The sequence below is a fragment of the Myripristis murdjan genome, chromosome 15, assembly GCF_902150065.1.
Source record: "Myripristis murdjan chromosome 15, fMyrMur1.1, whole genome shotgun sequence".
Classification (NCBI taxonomy): Eukaryota; Metazoa; Chordata; class Actinopteri; order Holocentriformes; family Holocentridae; genus Myripristis; species Myripristis murdjan.
The window spans coordinates 12400745-12421685 of NC_043994.1; the positions used below are offsets into that span (position 1 = coordinate 12400745).

Consider the following 20941-nt stretch of genomic DNA (forward strand, 5'->3'; position numbering starts at 1 on the left):
GTGTTAAATATCCATTGCGAGTTGGTCTTATTTATTTTTTGAAAATAAACCACTCACGTGACCGACAGTGGTGGTGCTAATGAAATGGAAAGCACCACCCTGTCAGCTGATGGGATTGGCTGACAGATTTGTGATGTACCATATCTAGCTGGCCCTGGGTACGTCTAATCTTAGATTTTAGCTGGCTTTAGGGGTGTGCATGAAGGAATCTGAAAACACCTCTCAAGTGACAACCTTTTTAGGGGGAATAAACATAAGAAAAATACATTTTGGAGTGGAGGTGTCTTTAAAGTGTGCTTGTTTGCATAGCTCATGCATGCATGATTACATGCATCTATGTATCTTGTACAAATTCATGCCATCGTTTCTCTGTGGAAGGTAATACATAATCAATGCAGGCTGTTCGGACAGAGAAAGTGTCAATGTGCAGAGTCGACATACAGTACTCTGATTTCCAGTCTGACCTGTTTTCTTGTTAACCTGATGCTACAGTAGTCACAGCAGGCCTGCCCAGCTCTCCATCTGGGCTGCCTGTGTGTGTGTGTGAATGTATGTGTGTGTGTGTGTGTGTGACCCTGAGCCCAGTGTCCTGTCAGCTGTTGGAGCTGCGCTGCACATTAGTCACATGACGGCCCCCAATCTGGCCCTGCCAGACCGCCCTGGCCTCACCAGCCAGAGGACACGTATACACAATGTACACACACACACAGAAGCACACAATGTATTTGCCTATAGACCTAAGACATACACACAGTATGAACTCAAAAATACATCATGTGCATTTCTATAGCTGTTCTTTCACTTGCAGACATGCAGGCTTACACAGCAACACAAGCACAAACCGCGCACTGCGGACACACACAAACAGTTGCATGCAGACACAGAGCCCCTGCATCTGCTATATGTGTGTGTTATGTAGTTTAGCTCTGTGGTGTTGGCGTGATGTGTGTCCAGGGCTGTTTGAGCTCCTGGAGTCCCATGCCCAATGTAGCGGTTAAAGTCCTGCTGGACGGCCTCAGCTAGGCTAAGCTGGAGACACTGAGACACTTAGAGCTAGACAAATACACATGCTCTGACGAATTGGACATCGTTAGCAGCAGTTAGTCTCTCTAATTGTGAGGCTGATAATCGGTCTCTACAGATTGGCCGGTTCAGTTTTGTGAGGCTGGAAATGTGATCAGTTTGGGTTGCAGTTTGTTTAACCATCAACTAGTGTGTTTCATCCTGTGCTTGGAAAACACAACCATTCCCTATACTTAATTTTTAACATCATGTGTTCTGTTTGACTGTGTGTTTTTACTCTATCACATGTCCAGAAACAATTTCAGAAATCAAGCAAACAAGCATGCACTGTATCAGTCAATAATAAAATATCATAACTACAGGCAGATTTTCATATTGTAAAAAATATAAAGAAATAAAAATCAGTATTTAGCCTTTTTTCATTTTGAGTTGCATCTCAAACTACCCAGAAATTAATCTTATAAAAAGATAAAGTAAATGTTCAACATTTACAGATAAATTGGTGATACAAGCTGACTGAGACTGAAACACATTTTCAATCTGAGCATTCTTAGTTACTCTGTGTGTGTGTGTGTGTGTGTGTGTGTGTGTGTAGGATTGAGCTGGAGCAGCTGTCCCTAGAGAAATTCCACCTTGAGGAGACAGTGGAGAGTCTGAGAGCTCGCTGCTCCAACATGGAAGAGCAGTGTGTTCAGCATGGCCGCATGCACCAGCGCATGAAGGACAGGTACGCAAACACACCTAGTACACAAAAACAGAGATTTACACACCAGGATGAGATGTTAGCTTTGAGGGCAGTTTAGGCCCTCATGAGCCGATTGTCAGGGGCATTTTGTCCCTGAGAGGGACAAATTTCATTAACTCTGAAATTACACATTTAGGAACAGAACAGTATCGTTTCCCCAACTCCTTATCACCAACCAGTCTGTCTTAAAAAAAAAAAAAAAAAAAAATACAGTTGTACTAACTCATTTTTTGTTGATGCAGTGGTTTATGGTGCATTGGCATTTTCTTCTACTGCAGCCTGCGTGGTGCCAACATTTTCTACTGCTTCAGGCTGCACACTCTGCTGTCTTTTGATGAAAAACTGCTCTTATTTTTTTTTGCCCAAAATGTACTGGAAAGACTCACCCAGCCATACCTAGGCTCACATGGATCACCTAACGTGGCCCACACAGGACAGAAATTGCACGTAAGAAAGATTTGACAACACAACAAGTAACGGCTCAATCGGCTGAAATTCAAAATGGTTCGGTAGAAAATGTAGAAACGGTAGAAAATATTAATACTTACTATTAATCATTTATTGCTTTGTTGATTCAGGATCGAAATAATGTTTCTGAGGCTTGAATTAGTGTTAAAATATAAAAATGACAAGAAAAGTTTTTATTACAGGTTGGTCTGTTTTGTAGCCTTCATATCAGGTTTTTGTTGCTTCCATCTTTGGCTTATTCTGACTGTGTGTGTGTTTGTGTGTGTGTGTGTGTGTGTGTGTGTGTGTGTGTGTGTGTGTGTATTTGTGTCAGTGATGCGGGGGCCTCTCTTCCCTAAGTGCAGGGCACAGTCAGTGTGTGTCTCCGCAGGGCGCCTGGCATACAGCCTGGCACTGCCAATGTGGGGTAGGGTGTGTGGGTGTTGTTGCCCCACTCTGCAGGATTGCTACCCCTGTGCCCCCCTACCCCCTCCTCATACACCCTCACACACACACACGCACACTCACACACACACACATACAGAATCAGCCCTGTTCCCCTGCTCCTTCTCTAACACATATTGTCTACCACCCACCGGTGTTAACCTGTCGACAGGGAGACACTGCCAAAAAAACACAAAGTTTACCGAGTCACAGCTGTCTCCTGGTTGTATATGTGTGTGTGTGTGTGTGTGTGTGTGTGTGTGTTTGGCAGAAAGAAAAACAAAGTAAGTTGTCAAGGAGTGTGAAGTATGAATATTCTGTATGTTTACACGCATATGTTATAGTGGGGTGTGTGTGTGTGTCTGTGTGTGTGTATGTGTGTGTGTCAGGGTTGCTATGGCATGTTCTCAGGAGGTTTAGCAGAGCAGGGATCCGACTGCCAAAAGTGGATTGGCTGGGAAGTTGGCACCTAACTTCTCTTCTCTCCCAACTGAACCACGATAATCACTCTTGGCATTTATTGGGTTTTATTTTCTGCTTTGACACTTATTTTGGTTTGATGAATCCTCCAGATATTTAAAAATCTCTTTAGAGTTCAGTTCTACACGGAGTGTAGATGCTTCATTTTTTTTTAGGAACGACTGTTGAGCAGCTTGACCACGTTTTTGTATTTCATTTTTTTTAGAAAATTCTTTGCAAATGTTATATTTTTTTGCATATTGGATTTGTGAAGTATATACGTCTTCTTGAGCATATACGTGTTATGTTTTTTAGGGTGCGACGGAGCATATGTGGTATGTATGGAATTAATCCCATACAGGCCAACTGGTAAACTCTTAAACATTTGTTGTCTGCCATAGAAATCATCATACACGATTACGTTTAACTTGAATTGAAAAAAAAGGATCTATTTATGTAGGCTGTGTTTCAGAGAAGCTGTGTCTCCCAGTCGCTGATATCATACTCAAATAATAATGTACCTATCGGCAGGCCTGAACTTTGTATCCTTGAATGTGTGTTTTTTATGTGCATGTGCATTTGCGCCTATGTGTGAGCATGTCAGTCTCTTCACATATGGTATTTTGCACGTATTAAATTGCGTGCATCTTTTCCGAGGCCTTGGTGTGTTCATGCATACGTTGTGTATACGTTCCCGGGTCCCTGTGGGCCCTGTGCTCTCGCTGGGCGCCCTGCCCCGCCGCTCGGGGGTTAAGGTGTACGTGTTAACAAGCTGGTGCAAGTGGGTTCGATATCCAGCGCCCCGCCCCTCCCCACAGCCTCTCCATCGGCCCGCAATCTGTGCTGCGAAGAGCGGCAACAGCGCGCCACGCACGAAACATTTGGAAAATCAGCTTGATTTATTTTTTACATGGGCGAGCTGATTGCCAAGCTACACAGGGGTTTTAGCACACAATGTTTTGCTGCACCACTTATTTATTTATTTCACTATTTCGGTGTTGTAGGGGCTTTTTTTTCCTGGAGATGAAGGGATAGAATGGAGAGAGGAGCGACGGAGGAGGAGAGGAGCAAGTTAGGAAAAAGGCAAATGGCAGTTACTGTAAATGATTAAGTGGAACGTAGTGTATGTTTTCAGGTGGAGTAGTCTTAGCCAAAAAGTTACAAAACTGCAGTTTAGATTTAAGTTAAATGTATATTTTGCATCATTGAGGACAATTGGAACTGGAGTCAGAGTTGCTGTTCTGCTCTATCTGCTCACTTTCATTTTACTCATTAAGCCATACATTTCATTTTGAACTTAAACTGTTGAATATTTCAGTAGGTACATATTTTTTTCTTGTTCTTTTACATCTGAGCAGCAAAAAAATTGATCTATGTTGACTTGACACTGGTAACAATTAAGGAGAGCTCTGTTCTGACTGAAAGTGAGGAGGTGATGTTTGTGAGAAAGCACAGAATACATATTACACAACAACCTAATTAGAGATGCAAAACATTTGCAAGGGATTGGATTCATGTTGGGTTTTTTTTCTTTTGTGACATCTTGAATTCAGGGATTTCTATCAATAGTAAATGACATTTCTTTTTTGCATTTGCAATGCATAGTCGAACAGAATGAGCCAATTTGTTACAGTAATTGGGCAATGTTGTTAAATTCAGACAAAAATGAGAAGGATTTGTGTTCCTGACAGCTGAATTAGTCCCGATTGATTAGGATGAAACATGTAAGATCTCAGTAAGAATAGCAGTGTGCCGTGTGTGGTGAATCTTGTAGCAGTGTGCTCGCTTGTGTGAAAGAAAGCATGCTGTAATGTAGCTGCAGAAACAGATATCTGAAAACTTGAGCTTCTTCATTACTCGAGGCTGCTCATGTGCCAGCACAGTATTGTTTTGATTTTTTTTTTATTTGTACTTGAAAAGATCTCCTGAATAACAGCTAAAATGAAAACAAACTGAAATAACTGCCCAGCAACTAATGCTTTTTATATAATTAAACCCAATTTAGTAAAATGAGAAAACACATAGGAGGGGTGACATACAGCCGTCTCTGGAGCTGTCTGCCTGGCTCTACTTTATTGACCAAAGGAGACAAAATCTGGTAAACTTTTTTCTTTAGGACATTTTCAGAATAATTTGTTTCCTTTTTTTTTTTAACATATTTAATTTTATTTCTAAATCATATTGGGCACATAGCTTTAAAGTGAAGGCGATACAAACCCAGCTGCTGAATGAGGACAGAGAGGAGGCTGCTGTGACTTTTCCCCTTTGTTGCCAACACATGCTTCAAATACGCTTCCTCTCCTCTGCTCTTGGTTTCTTCTCCTTTGTTTTCTCCTCTTCCTCCAAACTCCTACCACTCTTCTCCCCTCACCTCCTCCTGGTTCCTCTCCTCCACTTCGTTCTCCTCTCCTTATCTCCTGTTCTCTTTTCCTTTTTTCTCTTTTTATCTCTTTTTGTCTCGTAATCTCATTTCTCCTGCCCTGGCCTCTCCTCTTCCCAATTCTTCTTCCTCTTCTCCTTTCTTTTCCTCTGCACCAAACACCGCACAACCTCCTCTCACCCCACAGCTGTTCACAGGCTGTTTCACCAATTATCACCACGCATATATGCACATAGGTCACATACATGCACACACACACACACACACACACACACACACACGCACGCACACACATACACGACGGACCAACACAACACCACACATAGTGACAGCAGAATGTGTTTGTCAGCCCTGTTTGTGTGTGTGTGCATGTATGTGCACGCACTATGTGTGTGTGTGTGTGCTTTTGTGAGTATGCAGCTCACTCCATAGCCCTTTAAGGAGAGCAGCAACATATACGCAGATGTGCCGCTAGATCCACAGGCTTGACTGGGCCATATGGCCTCCACGAAGAAAGATGGTGCATGCGTCTGGAGGAGAGCAGAGAGATGAGGGAGGGAAGGAGAAGTATGGAGGGGGGATGGAGGGCCATGTGTGGCGTGAGCTGTGCAAGCAGTTGTTGAAGTATGTATGCCTGTGGATGTGTGTGTGCGTGTGTGCATTTGTGTATGTGTGTTTGCACCAGAGGCTCCAGGAGATTGGTTAATGGAACAAATGGTCGCGGCGGGCCGAGGAAGAAGGAACAGGCTTGCTGCTACCGCAGGCGGACAGCGAGCCCTGGGCGAGGGCTGCTTCATCTGGGCTCCTGCCATACACACACACACGCGCACTCACACATACACACACACACACACTGTCAAACCCTTCTACCCCTCACCCCCCCCTACACACAGTGTGCTGCCATGCCCCAGAAGCAAGAAGATGCTCCTCGCAAAACTTTTCATTTGCAAATTAAGTTGGCAGAGGCTGGGCAGAGGAAAAAAGGAGGGCTTTCATTTGTTTCATCTGTGCGTGAGTGACTGTGTGTGTGTGTGTGTGTGTGTGTGTGTGTGCATGCACTTGCATCTGTATATGTGAGAGATACAGTAGAGGGAGGATAAAAGTGAGATGATGGGAAATGGTGCAAACTATGAACAAGGGCCCTTTGTGGAGTGTGACACTTCCTCTGACTGATAAATGCTTCAGCACTGAAGCATTCACATTTTCACTAACAGTTTTCCTCATACCATATTTTGCAAACATATCATATATAGGTTATATTCTGTTTCTGGATTTTGTAAGAGCAGGCCTTCTGTTTCCACATGTATATTTTTCATGTTTTCATGAAGACAGGAAAATTGAGAGGGCTACAAGGGAGGCAGTCCTGCAGTATTCAGTAGGAACATTTGTGGTTTTAGCAGTTTGGTTCTTTGACTCTGAGTTTCCACTGTTTCTTTTTATACTTTTGTTATAAATATTCTTTCCAGAAGATTAAGAGAAGTCAGTTATTCATTTGTTGGGATTTCTGAAGACAAATACACTTGAATCATTTAATATTTGAAGACAGAAAGAAAGCATGTAGTTTTCAGATATGAGCTGCTCAACAGTTTGGAATGCAGGAAAAACTCCAAAGTATGAAGACAGAAGAGGAACCAAACGGTGTAGTCCGTTGTCCGTTGTTCATTACTTCATCTCTCCGTTTGTCTCTCAGGCTCTCGCTCTCACCTCTGGATGGCGCTGATAAATCATGCTCCCTCCTACCTCGTCTTTTTCTCCTTCCCTCCTCATCATCTCTGTCTCTGTCTGCCTTGCCCAGCTGGCCTCTGTAGCCGGGAGCGACCGCAAGGCGGCCTGCTGAAAGAGCATTGTCAAACGGTGGCTTTACAGCTCTAACACACACACACTCACACACACACATCGCACAGATTTGCAGCTCAGATGTCGGGCTGTAGCCAGAGGCGTGCAAGCTGGAGCGTTAACTGAGCAAAGCGTCACATCTCCAGCCCCAGTCAGTGACACTCGCTAACACTACCTCATAAAAGTACAACTAGAAAACTAGTGCAGGAACACCTGCCCCTTCTTTAGAAAAATGTTAAAAGTAATAGCAACAGAAACAAAACATTTGAGTGTCAGGGAAGCTAACACTCAAACACAAGACTTCAAAAGAGCTAACAGGGCTCATGGCAGTCTGTGATTTATCATTGATACAATGGCCTGTGGCAACGTTGGAAAACATGTAAATATATCACCAAAATTAAAGTTGAAATTATATCTGTGTTCATCCAGAGCTGCTGCCTGCATCATTTTGTGAAATCAGGATGTAAATATTTTTCCCAGGCTGTTTTAATATGAATATTAACCATGCGATCATATCATAGTGTCAAACATTTGAGCTCATTTGGGTTGTTGAACCCTTTTTTGAACTTGTTCACTTCTGCACATCAACATTTCCTGTAATGTTTGCAAGAGTATCATGGCAGGATTTTAAAAAAAAATAAATAAAATGAAACCCACCTTTAGCTCCTTAACCTCATTAAATCATACACATATCAATTTCCATAGCATAGTATAATGGCTGTGGCGAACATCCACTTTTGCTGTTATAAGTTACCATCTCAAAAAAATTGCCGTTTTAACAAGTCATTAATTTAGTGTTCTTGAACAGCTAAATTTAGTCTCATGTTCAGTCTCAAAAATATCTTTTTTTTTTAAACAAGTGAAAAAAAAAATCTGCAAGTGGGATGAGATAATTCCACTTGTAACCGGTGCAGGTTCACTTGTTTCAGGATTTTTCTCTGGGAAGAAGTATAAATATGTCAAAACAAGGCAGATCAGCTCACTAGTATCAAGAAAATGAGACATGGTTCAACAAATTTCTGCAAATTGATTTGCATTGGCGAAAGATAAGTAGGATTATCTCATCCTGCTGGCAGCTTTTTTCACTTGTTTTAAGAAAAAACAGGATTAAGACTTAATATGAGACTAAATGACTTTTGAAGATGGAGTTTTTCTGCAGTGTGACTTGAGCTATCCCCTTAATTTACGTGCCCGCTCAAGCTCAAAATTGTTAAACCGTGCAGATGCATGAGCTGAAGTCAGTAGGACAAGTTCACAATATCCTGTAATTAGAACTTCAGCATTTTCACACCCAAATTGGCATTGTGCTGGTGTGAAAGCGTTATTGAGCAACTGATAGAACAGTAGTTAAAGCGCATTATTCCAAAGAGAATGCACCTGTAGACCAATGATGACTTTTATAAAACCATTTGAACACCTCTGCCTACATCAAGCAGTTAGTCAGTGGAAATTGGAGGACAGTAAATAAATGGACAACACGGAAAAATAAAAGCATTAAAGCATTAAAGTTAGGTAGTGGATTTGAGCGCACCCACACCATGTTGAGCTGTGGCAGAGGGGACCTGCAGGACTTCCCGCCCCCCCTCCTCTGTCATCTCAGCTCACTGGAGCGCCGATCAAAACCCACAGTGTCACCAATCTCGACCCCATGTCAAATGTGCGTGTTAGCAGGAGCAACAACTGGCGTGACAGGTTGGTGGAGAGGGAGAGGGGCATGGCCTTCAGGCACACACACAAACACACACGTCCTCAAGTGCAGTTTGTGTGCCAGCCAAGCTTTAGCTGTGAGGGTGAGGATGGTGGGGCTGGGATTGGGAAAAATATGGTTTGTGTGTGTGTGTGTGTGTGTGTGTGTGTGTGTGTGTGTGTGTGTGGCAGCTGCAGCCTTCATGCCCCTGGCAGTATTGTTGTAACCAGGCAAGCCAAGGCCGTCTGCCTGCATTCTTCACCCCAAGGCCCCCTGCCTATACCACACACACACACACACACACACACAAACACACACACACGTGTGTAGATAGTCAAAGGTTACTGTGGTCAGGGTTGAGATTTGGGCGAATGTATGTGTGTGCTTCCCACATCTTGTGGTTCTTTGAATTGCAACTGACCTTAATCTCATCCGAGAGTAATTTCATGGCAAAAAATAAAGAAAAGACTGTTTGAAAGCATTCCTTACTCTGTCAGTGGGTGATTCTAGAAGATATGAGTGTAAGTCACCGTCAGTTTAACCAGAGATGGTCTGTAAAGGGAGATATTTCACTCATAAGAAAATGTGAGGCCATCTCCAGGGGCAACGTAGAGCGCTAAAACTGAGCTAATTAGAGTCACGATCAGTTGGAAAATTAGCTATCCATATTATTATAATATTTTTTTTGCTCTGTGTACTCTGTGAAAACTACCAAACAGTAGTAAAGAAGATACACATTTTTATGTGCTTAGATGAATTCAATCTTTTTTCTATTGGAAAAAAAAGTAAATGTCTTTTTTCCTCCTGTTATCCCACCATTCAACGGCACATAGCCTGCTAATGCTAAGTCTTCTGAAATTGCCATCATTTCACAACCATGGATTTCACTTCAGCTTATAATTATGTCTTCATTATAAATATTGGTCGGTATAATGATGACAGTAATAATCCTGTTACTGGTAAATATTTGGAATCAAATGTAGTGATCATTTTTAGCATTTAGCCCCATTGACTGCCATTATAGTTTATGAAGTGCTCAGCACTGCCCCTTATGTTGACTACTACACCTGTTTTTTGTTTTTTGTTTTTTTTCGACTCACAGTGGCTGTGTTTCGGCTTTCTCTTTCTGTGGACTTCAATATATCTGATCTGGAGTGTAACTTTTTAGAAGCAAAAACAAACTGTCTGTGCTGGTGAATTGGTTTTCAAGCCTTTATTTTTGTAAACATAAGAGCTTTTTGCTGAAGATATTATATGTTATGAATACTGGCTTGACTCATTTGCAGAGTAACATGCATTCACACACACGTACACACACACACACACACACACACACACTCACTCACTCACTCACTCACATGGGGCTGTTGAATGATAGACCTGTATAGAGCTCCCAGATTCTATCTTCTTTTTCTATTACCGTCTGTCTGTCTGCATCCCCCAACCCTCCCCACCCCTGTCTCCCCCCTGCACCCCCGCCTCCTCGCTCTCTCTAACATGACATTAGCACTTTCCCTCTGGACCATGGCTTTAGGATATATGCTCCCACCTGTAAATAAATATGCAAACATGCAGACAAATACGCACACTCAGACAAGAGTTTAGACACTAGCTGTGGGCAAAGACTGATGTATACCGCAGAGAGGCAACCGTGTGTGCGCGCGGGTGTGTGTGCGTGTGTGTGTGTTGTAATTAATCTCCCCAGTAGCAGTAGTCAATAGAGAGCACGGTGGATTGAGGTGCAGATAGTGAGGAGAGTTTGATTATCAGGCTGTCAGGGGAAATTACTCCAAACTGCCTCCCAGCAAAACTTGGTTTATTATGTCTGGTGGAGAGCGAATACACCGCTACAACTGCTGCTGCTTCTGTGCTTCAGAAATGCACCGCGCGGAGTGTGGTTTTTTTTTTTTTTTTTTTTTTTTTTTGGTATTTTTGGAGGATAATGCAATTATTTCAACTTCAGCATAGTTGTTTGTGTGATGCGTGTGTGTGTTATCGTGCATGTGTGTATGTGTGTCAGTTAGCCATGGGATCCAGCAGATGGTGTCCTTTCACCAGGTCAGTGGGGAGGCTCTCCGTCCACACAATCCCCTACCCCCACCCCTCCTGCACCTCCACCTCCACCGCCCCGTCCCTCCTCCCCATCACCCAGGCCAGCAGTAGAGGCCAGCGCTGGATCCCTCCCACCTCTCCCTCCATCCTTCTTACACACTGTCCCGCATCTCACCCAGCCCAGAACCGTCCATCCCATCGCGTCCTTTTCAGCAACTATTACCCCACCTATTCATTCATTTACCCGCCGAACCCCCGATCCATCCGTTGATCCACTCAACCTTTTTTCCTTGCCTTTTCCAAGCTGTGGGGAAAGGCGAGACAGCCTGCAGTGTGTATATGTGTGTGTGTTTGTGTGTGTGTGTGTGTGTGTGTGTGTGTTTGTGTAGGGCAGTGCCCGAGCATTAAGCCGTATTAAGCCCTAATTAATGAGTGTGCCAGTCGATAGAGGCCAGTTATTGGATTTGCTACTTTAGCTGCTGGAAGGAGCGCTACTTTAATCGCAAACGCAGACACACACACACACACACACACACACACACACACATTAGCACACATACACATCCCCCCTCTGGATTTGGGGAGGGAAGGTGAGACAAGAGGTGGATTAGAGAGAGAGTGTGTTGTATAAGAAGGCCAGAGGTTGCCTGTCCTGGCCAGACAAACTAGGTTGGTTGAGCTCTGGGCTTGTTTATGTGTGTGCCAGGGTCAAGGCTTTTACTTACCGTATTACATAAACCTGCGTTCAGCGTACAACCTGCAGGCTGTAGAAATGTCTCATAGGGCATGGCCTGACCGGCTGATTTACCAGCTGCTTGATTTACTGGCTCGTTTGCACTCTCATTGATTAGCTGCCAGCATTTCAGCAGTATTTCTGCATTTATAGTATAGAGGTTTGTTTGATATGTTTACAGGTTGGTACAGCTGTGGCAATGAACAATCACTCATGGTACAGTATTTTGGATGTGTGCCAGCAATAATGTAAAATAATATAAAACTTTGAGACTGCCTCCCAGTGAAGTCACAGAGTTGTGAAGGTGCCCGCAGACATCTGTGTATGCAAATACACAAATCAAAATTAAAAAAAAAAAAAAAAAGTGATATTTTGTTTTTAAATAGATATTTTGATTTATTTGACTTCTTTTTAAACAAAGTCAGCTTGAGATCAGGTGTGATGATGAAGTGTTTCTGGAAGCGTGCTGTAAACCATGCAGGTTGTGAAATCAGACTTGTTAGTTTTGCAGCATCTACAGTATTTACAGGTGATTATATGCCATACATATATATATATACCATACCACATCTCATACATGTCATGTACCATAGTGCATGCACACCAGGGCTGTCACGATATCAGATTTTCACTGCACAATCATCAAGGCCAAAATAATTCACAATGACGATATAATCGTTATATCTAAAGAAAATTTGGAGGAAAAAAATACTGTCATTAGTCAAATTCTTCTTTAACTTCACGTTTTGCACATTTTGTCTTTTTTGGCAAATGAATTACACTCAAAATACGAGTGTCGGGAGGTGGAGCAAGTCTGTCAGGTGTGGCTGTGTGGGTGTGTAGCATTGGGGGAGGGAGAGAAATGAAAACGTAAAGACACCGAAATTATTTAACAGGCACTAGATTATTTACATGATCTTATATTTGTAATATCAACATATCAGATTTCTTTTTTTTTTTTTTTTAAATCTCACTGTTCTTGTGAATGCCTGTATATCGTGACACTCCTAAGGCACATTCACCTGCATGTCTTTGGACTGTGGGAGGAAATCCACACGTTCTCACGCAAGGAGATCAAGAAATCTTTATAAAGAACAGACCAGGGCGGAGATTTGAACCCACAGTTTTCTTACCACCCATTTCATAGGACGAAGCACTCTAAGCAGTTCATTTTACCTCGGAATGATTTTAATTGGAAAAAGCACGTAACTACCAAAATCAATCAATACAGCTCTTAGTTTTAGTAGTGTCAATAATAAAGACTGGCACACTTAAAGAGGGGCAGTGTTATGTACTCAACTACTCATTTATTTTGCTGTTCATTTGATAAAAAAAAAAAAAAAAAAAATACAAAAAATATATTGATTTAAAAAAAAGTATGCCACTAAACCTCAGACATCATCTAAGCCTTTCTGTGTTTTCTGTCTTGGAAACCGATTGCAAAAAGTGTATGGAATCACAGATAGATGTTCAATATGTCAACATGAAGTGTGTTAAATGCTTGATTTTTTTTGTAGGTAATAACAATTGAATCTAAGGCAAATCAATATGATGTAATTTGGCTGATAAATTAGTCTGGTGTTGACATAGTCCTCTCCAGTCACACAAGGGGCAGGTGGAGATTATAAAGTGTATGTTCAAGTGTGGCGTGAATTCTCTGTTTTTCAGGAAATGCTGCTCTTGGAAGCACTTGGCCATATTTCCACAACCAAAGCTCTTCAGGTAGGCTGGGGAATTTTAAGATCACACACTGTCAGGAAGCTCAGCCCAGTAAAACTGATCAATACGGTTAATTCCATTTTTTTTTTTTTTTTTTTTTTTTACCTCGGCTCGGCTGGCTGTCACACTTCAGAGAAATGAGGCAATGCACACTTTGAATCAATAATTGAATAAATCCTTGAGAACCATCACCATAAGACAGTTGAAGATCACATTTAGCAGATAGAAAGCATTGGAAAACACTTCTTGGCAAGCAACAATGATGCAGTGGACTCAGCGCAGGCCAACAATTGATCTCCCATTCCTCTACTGAATATCTGCTGATAGCCCTGAAACAAACTATGCTGCATTTTCTGTTTCTACAAGAGATTATCTCAAAGTCTATGGAACATCTACTCAAATTGGAGTTTTCTGAGCGTGACTCAGATTAGCAGTGCGTCGTGGGGCTAAAGGCCGTGAGTCGACACGTTGTCAGCACTTACCTCACGAAACATTTGCAGCTTTAGAACAACGGCCACTGTTTCTGACCTTTAGGTCCGTTACTGTGTATGTGTTTGTGTGTGGCCGATGTCTGCTGTATTACAGTGTGCGGCATGTTGGTTGCGTCTTTGTGTCGTGTCTTCGCTCTCAGCAGGGCTCGATCTGTCTGTGTGTGTGTGTGAGTGTGTGACGTGGCAGTGTCCTGCTGTGCCATGCTGTGGTGCTGTGTGGTGGTGTAGGAGGGAGAGAATGGGGGTGGCTGGCACGCTGTTGCCCAGCCAGGACAGCTTGGCAGCAGGCTGTAGGACTGCCAGGCGATTTTTGGGGAGGAGGGGGAGGGAATTATCATCCTTGGCCTCCGGAGCAGTAGGGCCTCCCCTCCAGCGCTGGGACAAGCTGTCCAGCACGCCTTCAGCCCACGATGGATGGGCACAGGACGGGAGTGGAACGAAATGGCTGGATGAAAACGGGAGAAAAAGGAAGTGAGGTGAGAAGTAGAGGGCAGGTTCTGGGCAAGGTGAAGGGGACGCAAAGGGATGAGGAAAAGCTTGAGGGGCGGAGGGAGTTCCTCAAAGTGTGATGAAGAGGAATGAGCGACCCTTTAAGACGGAGAGAGGTGACCATGGTGGAAGAGCAGGGCGAAATGCGGGGGCAGAGCGAGGTCTAGCGAGGCCAGATTGTGGAGGAGAGCAGGATGTTCGCCTCCCCCGTCTGTCGCTCACAGACAGCCCTACCGCTGCCAACACAACCAGCAGGGCAGGGGCATCTGTCTCCCCCCCAAGCTACCCCTCTCTCTCTCTCTCTCTCCCTCTTCCTCTCTCTCTCTCTCTCCTCGTTTCATTTCTGCCCCCAGCTACAAATCTCTCCTCACTCCCCCCCTTGTCTGTCTTCATCGTCTTCATCCTAATCTTGGACAAGCTGACAGATGAAGGAAACTGCACATCAATACATAACGTGCTCGCTGAGAGTCCCAAAGCATGCAGCGAAATTTGTTCTCCATGACTAACTCTGTATCATCTTAGTGCAGTGAAGCTATTTCAGATATTGAGCTTGACCAGCCAACAGGATATCGAACCGTTTCGAGTTTTTTTCATGGCTCACAGAAAGAAAAAAAAAAGTGTGAGAGTGAGAAATATATGGATGGCTGGGTGAGTATGCAAATGTGCATTCCAGTGCTGAGAAGCTTCCTCTACCTCATTATCAAGAGTGTGTGTGTGTGTGTGTGTGTGTAAGAGGTCAAGCAGTGTTTTGAGTGAGTCGATGGCTGCACCAGAGGAGGCAGAGGGGCTGGCTGGCGGACTGAATGAGTGGATGAATGAATGAATGAAATAATGAGCTGCTGGTGGGAAATAATCTGACATGCTACCTCACCAACACACACACACACACACACACATTCATACACACACTATTCATTCACCCTATCCCATCAACCCCCAAACCCCAGCTGGAAAACCCCCACCTTCACACACACACGCACACTGCGGCCCCAGTGTGCAGTGAAAGGTTTCATTGTCTCCAGGACCTGACAAACACCCAGGCTGCATTAGAGGGGCCCGCACTAATTGGGACGTCCCAGTAATGATCAACACATCGTTTCGTAACTGTGCACACACACACCCCCTACTTTCTCACCATCAGCATCTAAGAGTGTTTACCTGCTATCTGACTGCGCTCACCTCTTCTTGGCTTGGCGGGGCGACAGTGTGGTGATATAATGGAATACTGAGCAATTTGGCAAACGAAGAAAACTGAGAGATACAAGATTTTGGCACAGCTGATTCAATATCCAGCCACACGCATTTAGACTGGAGGGAAAATCAACCCAGCTTCTCTCTGAGGCTTTCTGAAAACAAGGCAACAGTCAACATGTTGTCCCCTCTGAATGAGGGCAATTTTGAAGATGCCAGAATGCAAACTTTTGTCTAAATCGAATCACCGCTGCACCAAAATTGTGCGTGTTTTTTTTTTTTTTTTTTCCAACACTTAAAAGTTATATGTTGCTTATAGTTATCGTATTCCAGTGTGGGCGGACATTTGTTTGGTTAAACTCCATACACAACTTGGCAAGGGGGCCTTCAGGTACGCGGCTCCCTCTACCTGGAATTCACTTCAAACTGAAGTGCAGCCAGAAAATTCACTCACTTTTGGTGAATTTAAATCTCTAATGGCTTGAAACTAAAGGGAGGTGATATGTCTTTGCTTGTAAATCATGGCTCTTTTAAACCCCTTGCACCTATTTTTAATGTCATTTTGTTCACTGTACCAATGTGCTGTGTGCTGGTTGATTGGTCTTGCTGTTGTTGTGTCAGCAACTTTTTTATTATTATTGTTATTATCTATGACTTGATGCTGCTGTCTTGGCCTGGTCTCTGTTACAAAGCAGATTTTAATCCCAATGAGACTTAACCTAGTTAAATAAAAGTTAATTAAAAAAAAAAAAAAAAAACACAAGGTTAAGTGTTTTGAGACTATCAAAAGCACTGTGTGGATCCGGTTGCCAATTGTATTATCATATTACAGCATGTGGTTTTATATCAGCCAAGAGGGTATTGTCCTCTCACATATTTTCGGTCAATATTATATTTAAGTGTGTGTGTGTGTGTGTGTGTTGCTTCCAGGCTGCAGCAGTTGGACCGCCACTGTCAGACCAGTGCCCAGCAGGTGTGTCAGCTCCTGGCCAAACAGAACCAGCTGATGCAGGAGAGACACACACTCACTGAGGAGATGCAGAATCTACGCATAGAGGTACACACACACACACACCTGTATAGACTTAGACTCAGTGTTTTTATTAGATGAATATGTGTCAGTGTCTTTTTTCCCTCCAGACTGGTATTAGTGTCACCATTTTATTAAAATAAAATTACCCCGGGAACAGCAAGCAGACATTCCTTCCTTTCTGACTTCTGTTTTCTCTGGCCTCTGTGAAGAGGCTCTGGCTGTGCAGCAAAACGTCCCTCACAAGTGTCAAGATGTTTTCCAGCCTGTTCTAATCCACTATCCAAGAGATGTGTGTATCAGCCATTCAGATTCTGGTTATAGTCTATGTGTGTGTGTGTGTGTGTGTGTGTCTTTCTAGCTCCCGAGCACAAGACGAGTTGACACCCTGTCCACCTGAGTTCTTCTGCTCCTCTGTTCTCCTTCTCTTGGAGCGGGACGTATCTGCCAACAGATGATTTATAAACCAGGTCATAACAAAATTATTTCTTTGTTTGTACAGTTTTGTATTCTGTTGTTCTCATTTTGTACAATGTGTTGTTTAAACTTTGTGTTAAACTTGACTGTATATAGCTTAAAATTTAAATTATTGAAAAGGAATTCTACATATTTTGTTTCAGCAGTATTCAAAGTCAAGTTTTGATTAAATATTTCAGATTTGGCAACTGATGTTACCTGCTGTCCAGCATTATGAAATGATTCCTGTTTTTTTTTTTCCTCACAAGGCTTGACTGGTTATGTACCAATCAAGTTTTTTATCGTGGACATACTTGAACTAGAATATTTAGAGTAAATGATCAATTAATAAAATTTTTCTAGTCGTCAGTTTTTATATTTTCTACACATTTTCAACAACTATTATATTTTCCTTACTTGCAGTATGTTTGGCAGAAAAAAGAAACCTTTACTTTCAAGGACATTTCTAAAGGAAGTCTGACGGATGCAGACAGCAGAGTGGAATCATTTTAATTAATTTTTAATGGACTCTATCAAAAGTTGCAGGTAAAATCTCCAACTATCATTGCTGTCAATTTTTCTCACCTCAGTGCGAAGAAACCCACACACAATAAAGGCAGATTGACATAGTGCTTTATTGAAGCCGTCTGTAAGAAGGAAAATAATGTGCATCCCTATCATATACATCTTATGTGTAAAAATACTAAGGATGTACAGTGTAAAAAAACAGCTTCATGTTGATGGTAATTTGTTGTTTTCACATCCTCGTGGGTCCCCACTGGCCAATAGCACTGGATCTTGATACTGTAGCATGAGGGACAGATAAAGGCTGCTGTCTTTAGCTGTTTGATCACCTTTTCTGTGAATCCTTCTGGATCCACTGGGCTTCCCAATATTATTTTGGTGTTAAAATCACCTGTGCTCCATTGACTTGTAATAGAACAAAGCTGATTCCAGTGTCGTGATGCTTTTAGGAAACATGGCCCATTCTGCTAACAGCTGGCAACTGTCAAGAAATGTCACACGAAACTGTAAAGCTAGATGGAAATGGATTTGAAATTAAAAGTCAATTACACTTTGTACTATTTTTTATGAGTTTGCCATTTTTTTTGTTTGCTGTGTATAAATAAATGCATTTCATGCTTGTTCATGTTAATAATGATAATACACTAGTACCAGAGAGAGAAGGGGGGAAGGGATTCTGTCGTAGACATAGGTCAAATACTATCAGAAGTCCTTCCAAATACTTGAGCAGTTTCTTTAATGTCTGCATTAAATGCCAGGCGGAACGTGGTTTGTAATTTTTGGCTGATGCTGTTGGTTCTTTAACAGTGGTCAAGATCCATTAAGAGCAGCTGAAGACTTTGAAAGGGATCTACATGTTATTAAAATACTATTGGAGTCAGATCTGTTCTGTATTAGATGTACAGTACAAACAGTAGCAGCTTCAGTGTGACCGCTGTCAGAGCAGCGTCAAACGTCTCACATAAGGTGGATTCACACCAGTTGTGGGCACTAGTATGGAATAAAGCTGTAAGGACGAGGCTGACAACATGTTTCAGTATCCGCTCTGAAACTCTCTGATCATAGCAACTGATTCAGAGCTGAATCGCTGATGGATGCCCACCACTAATTCATTCCCTTACCGACCCTGCAGTTATAAAGGGCATAACCCACACTGACACTGGTGGAGAGGATTACTAAGCTCCACCTGCTCCACTTGGTGGGAGGAGAACTACTACTTGTGACCTCTGACCCTACAATCAGCCACAGTCAGAGAAGGCAGACTCTCTTACAAACGGCAGGCCGTCCTTAGAGGTGGCTGATTATTTCTGGCATTGTTTCTCTGTCGCTGCCAGCACGCACACTTGGATCTGCGAGGATTTTGAACACGAAGGAGAGAGATCGAGGGCTCATGAGAGGAAAAACATTAAAGCAGGAGAGGAGTAGTCACTGACATCAGTGGAGTCAGAAGTGGAGGTGCAATGATTCTTCAGTGGGTTTTTCGGTGCATTAAGACTGACCAATTTACTGAGAATTCCCACTGTTCATGATTCATTTCCCACTCTCAGACTGCAGTGACGGCACTGGCTCCTCTGTTTCCGCCCCAGTTAGAACATCTCTGGCATGTGGGACACAATCACCCAGGTCTTGCCAACTCTAGACATCAGAGCAACATCAAAAGTACCACTTGTACGGTGGGAGAGATGTGCTTTCAAATTCACATTTTCTTTAAAAAAAAAAAAAAAAAAAAAAAAAAAAAAAAAGCTAAAAACTTTAAAGCAGGGCTGAATCAAATTCCTCTGAATCATATAAAAAAGTGATGGATGTGAATGTGGTGTGGCCACAGCTACAAAGCGGAATTTTATGAACTCTGGTTTCTAATGATTTTGGCGTTAAGCGCAGACATACAGCTAGAACTCCTCAGTCGCTCACAGACCTGGGTCAAATCAGAGCTGAAATCCTTCCAAATACTTGGAGCGTTTACTTGAGCCTGTCGGGGAATGCCAGCTGGGGAGGATTTGTACTCATTTTGAACTATTCGACTGCTTCAGCTGTGCCAGACAGGCTCAATCGATACAGAGAAGTATTTTTCATAAGAGTTCTAAGTGCTACTTTGACTCAGGACTGATAGCACGGACAGAGGAGAACTACAGCATGCAGGCCAGCGCCATCCTTTTATACTCTCTGCCACGAAAGCGTCTTTGCTAGCGTTTGCTTATAGGAATTTAATGGAATGTGCAAGAGGTAAAGCATAAGCAGCTGAAATACAGCTAATGTGTGGTTTAAGAGATATCTAAAAGGAAGGAGGAGGCATGTATTTCAGAACAAAGTCTTTAAAGACCTTAACCGCAGTATGAAACACAACTAGACCCCCTGACTGCTAAACTCCAAAACAAACAAAGTGACAAACAAATAAATAAATAAAAAAAGAAATTCAAGTTATCCATCAAGAATAATAATAATAAAAACATTCAAATAAATATACTGGAATACAATTTGCTATGACTACTAAGACCATTTCCCCTAGTACTCTCCTTTTTATCACTGTCATCCAGATAGTTGTATCAATGCTGATATCTCCTTAATTGAAAACGCCATGTGAACACACAAATGATGTTTGTTTGGATGCAGACCTTAGTCAAAGGAGATGCCAAATCTTAAATAACAATATTCCTAAAAACTGGATCAATTGTCAACGCTGAAGTGCTGCATGTCATGTTTTTTTAAACTTATTTTTGAGCTCTTTCACTGCCAAACAATAAGGCTTTCCAGGTTTTTGAAGACAAAGAAATGGAGGGGATTTGAAATCCTGTTTGAGTGAGGTCTGACTGGAAGACATGATGACTGAAAAACCACAGAGTCCAGACCAGAGAGGTAACAGCACACATCAAAGACGAGAGAGAGAGAGAGAGAAAGAGAGGGCTCACACCTCGGACCCGCAGGATCACACTGCCACCCGACCCGCCTCCTGTGTCTTCTCCTCTGGCTCCGGGTCATCTGCACTCTCTCCTCTAAAATCATAACACTGAGCTTCATACTGTATGATGAACTGATGTTTAGGTGCTCAGTCGACAATTCCTTTATCCAGGGTTCAAATAAAAATCACAAGTAGCTGCATGTTTCATGGCGTTTGCACTTTGACTCTACACAAACCTTTCCCACTGCTGCTCCTCCTGACTCCCTCTCCCTCGTGACATTTATCTCTTGTGCCTCTCTTTCAACTTTCTCTATCGCCCGATCTCTTCATACTTGCAG

At 42.7% G+C, this 20941-nt stretch overlaps 1 protein-coding gene across 1 annotated transcript in view; it reads left to right on the plus strand.

Moving 5' to 3' along the window:
- The window catches only part of sdccag8 (SHH signaling and ciliogenesis regulator sdccag8), a 52523-nt gene extending 34254 nt beyond the window's left edge, over positions 1-18269 (plus strand). The window contains exons 16-18 of the mRNA XM_030070396.1: positions 1619-1750; positions 16627-16753; positions 17088-18269. Coding sequence (XP_029926256.1) covers positions 1619-1750; positions 16627-16753; positions 17088-17126 — 298 coding nt within the window. The 3' untranslated portion in view covers positions 17127-18269. The remainder of the gene's footprint in view (positions 1-1618; positions 1751-16626; positions 16754-17087) is intronic.
- Positions 18270-20941: the final 2672 nt, after the last annotated feature.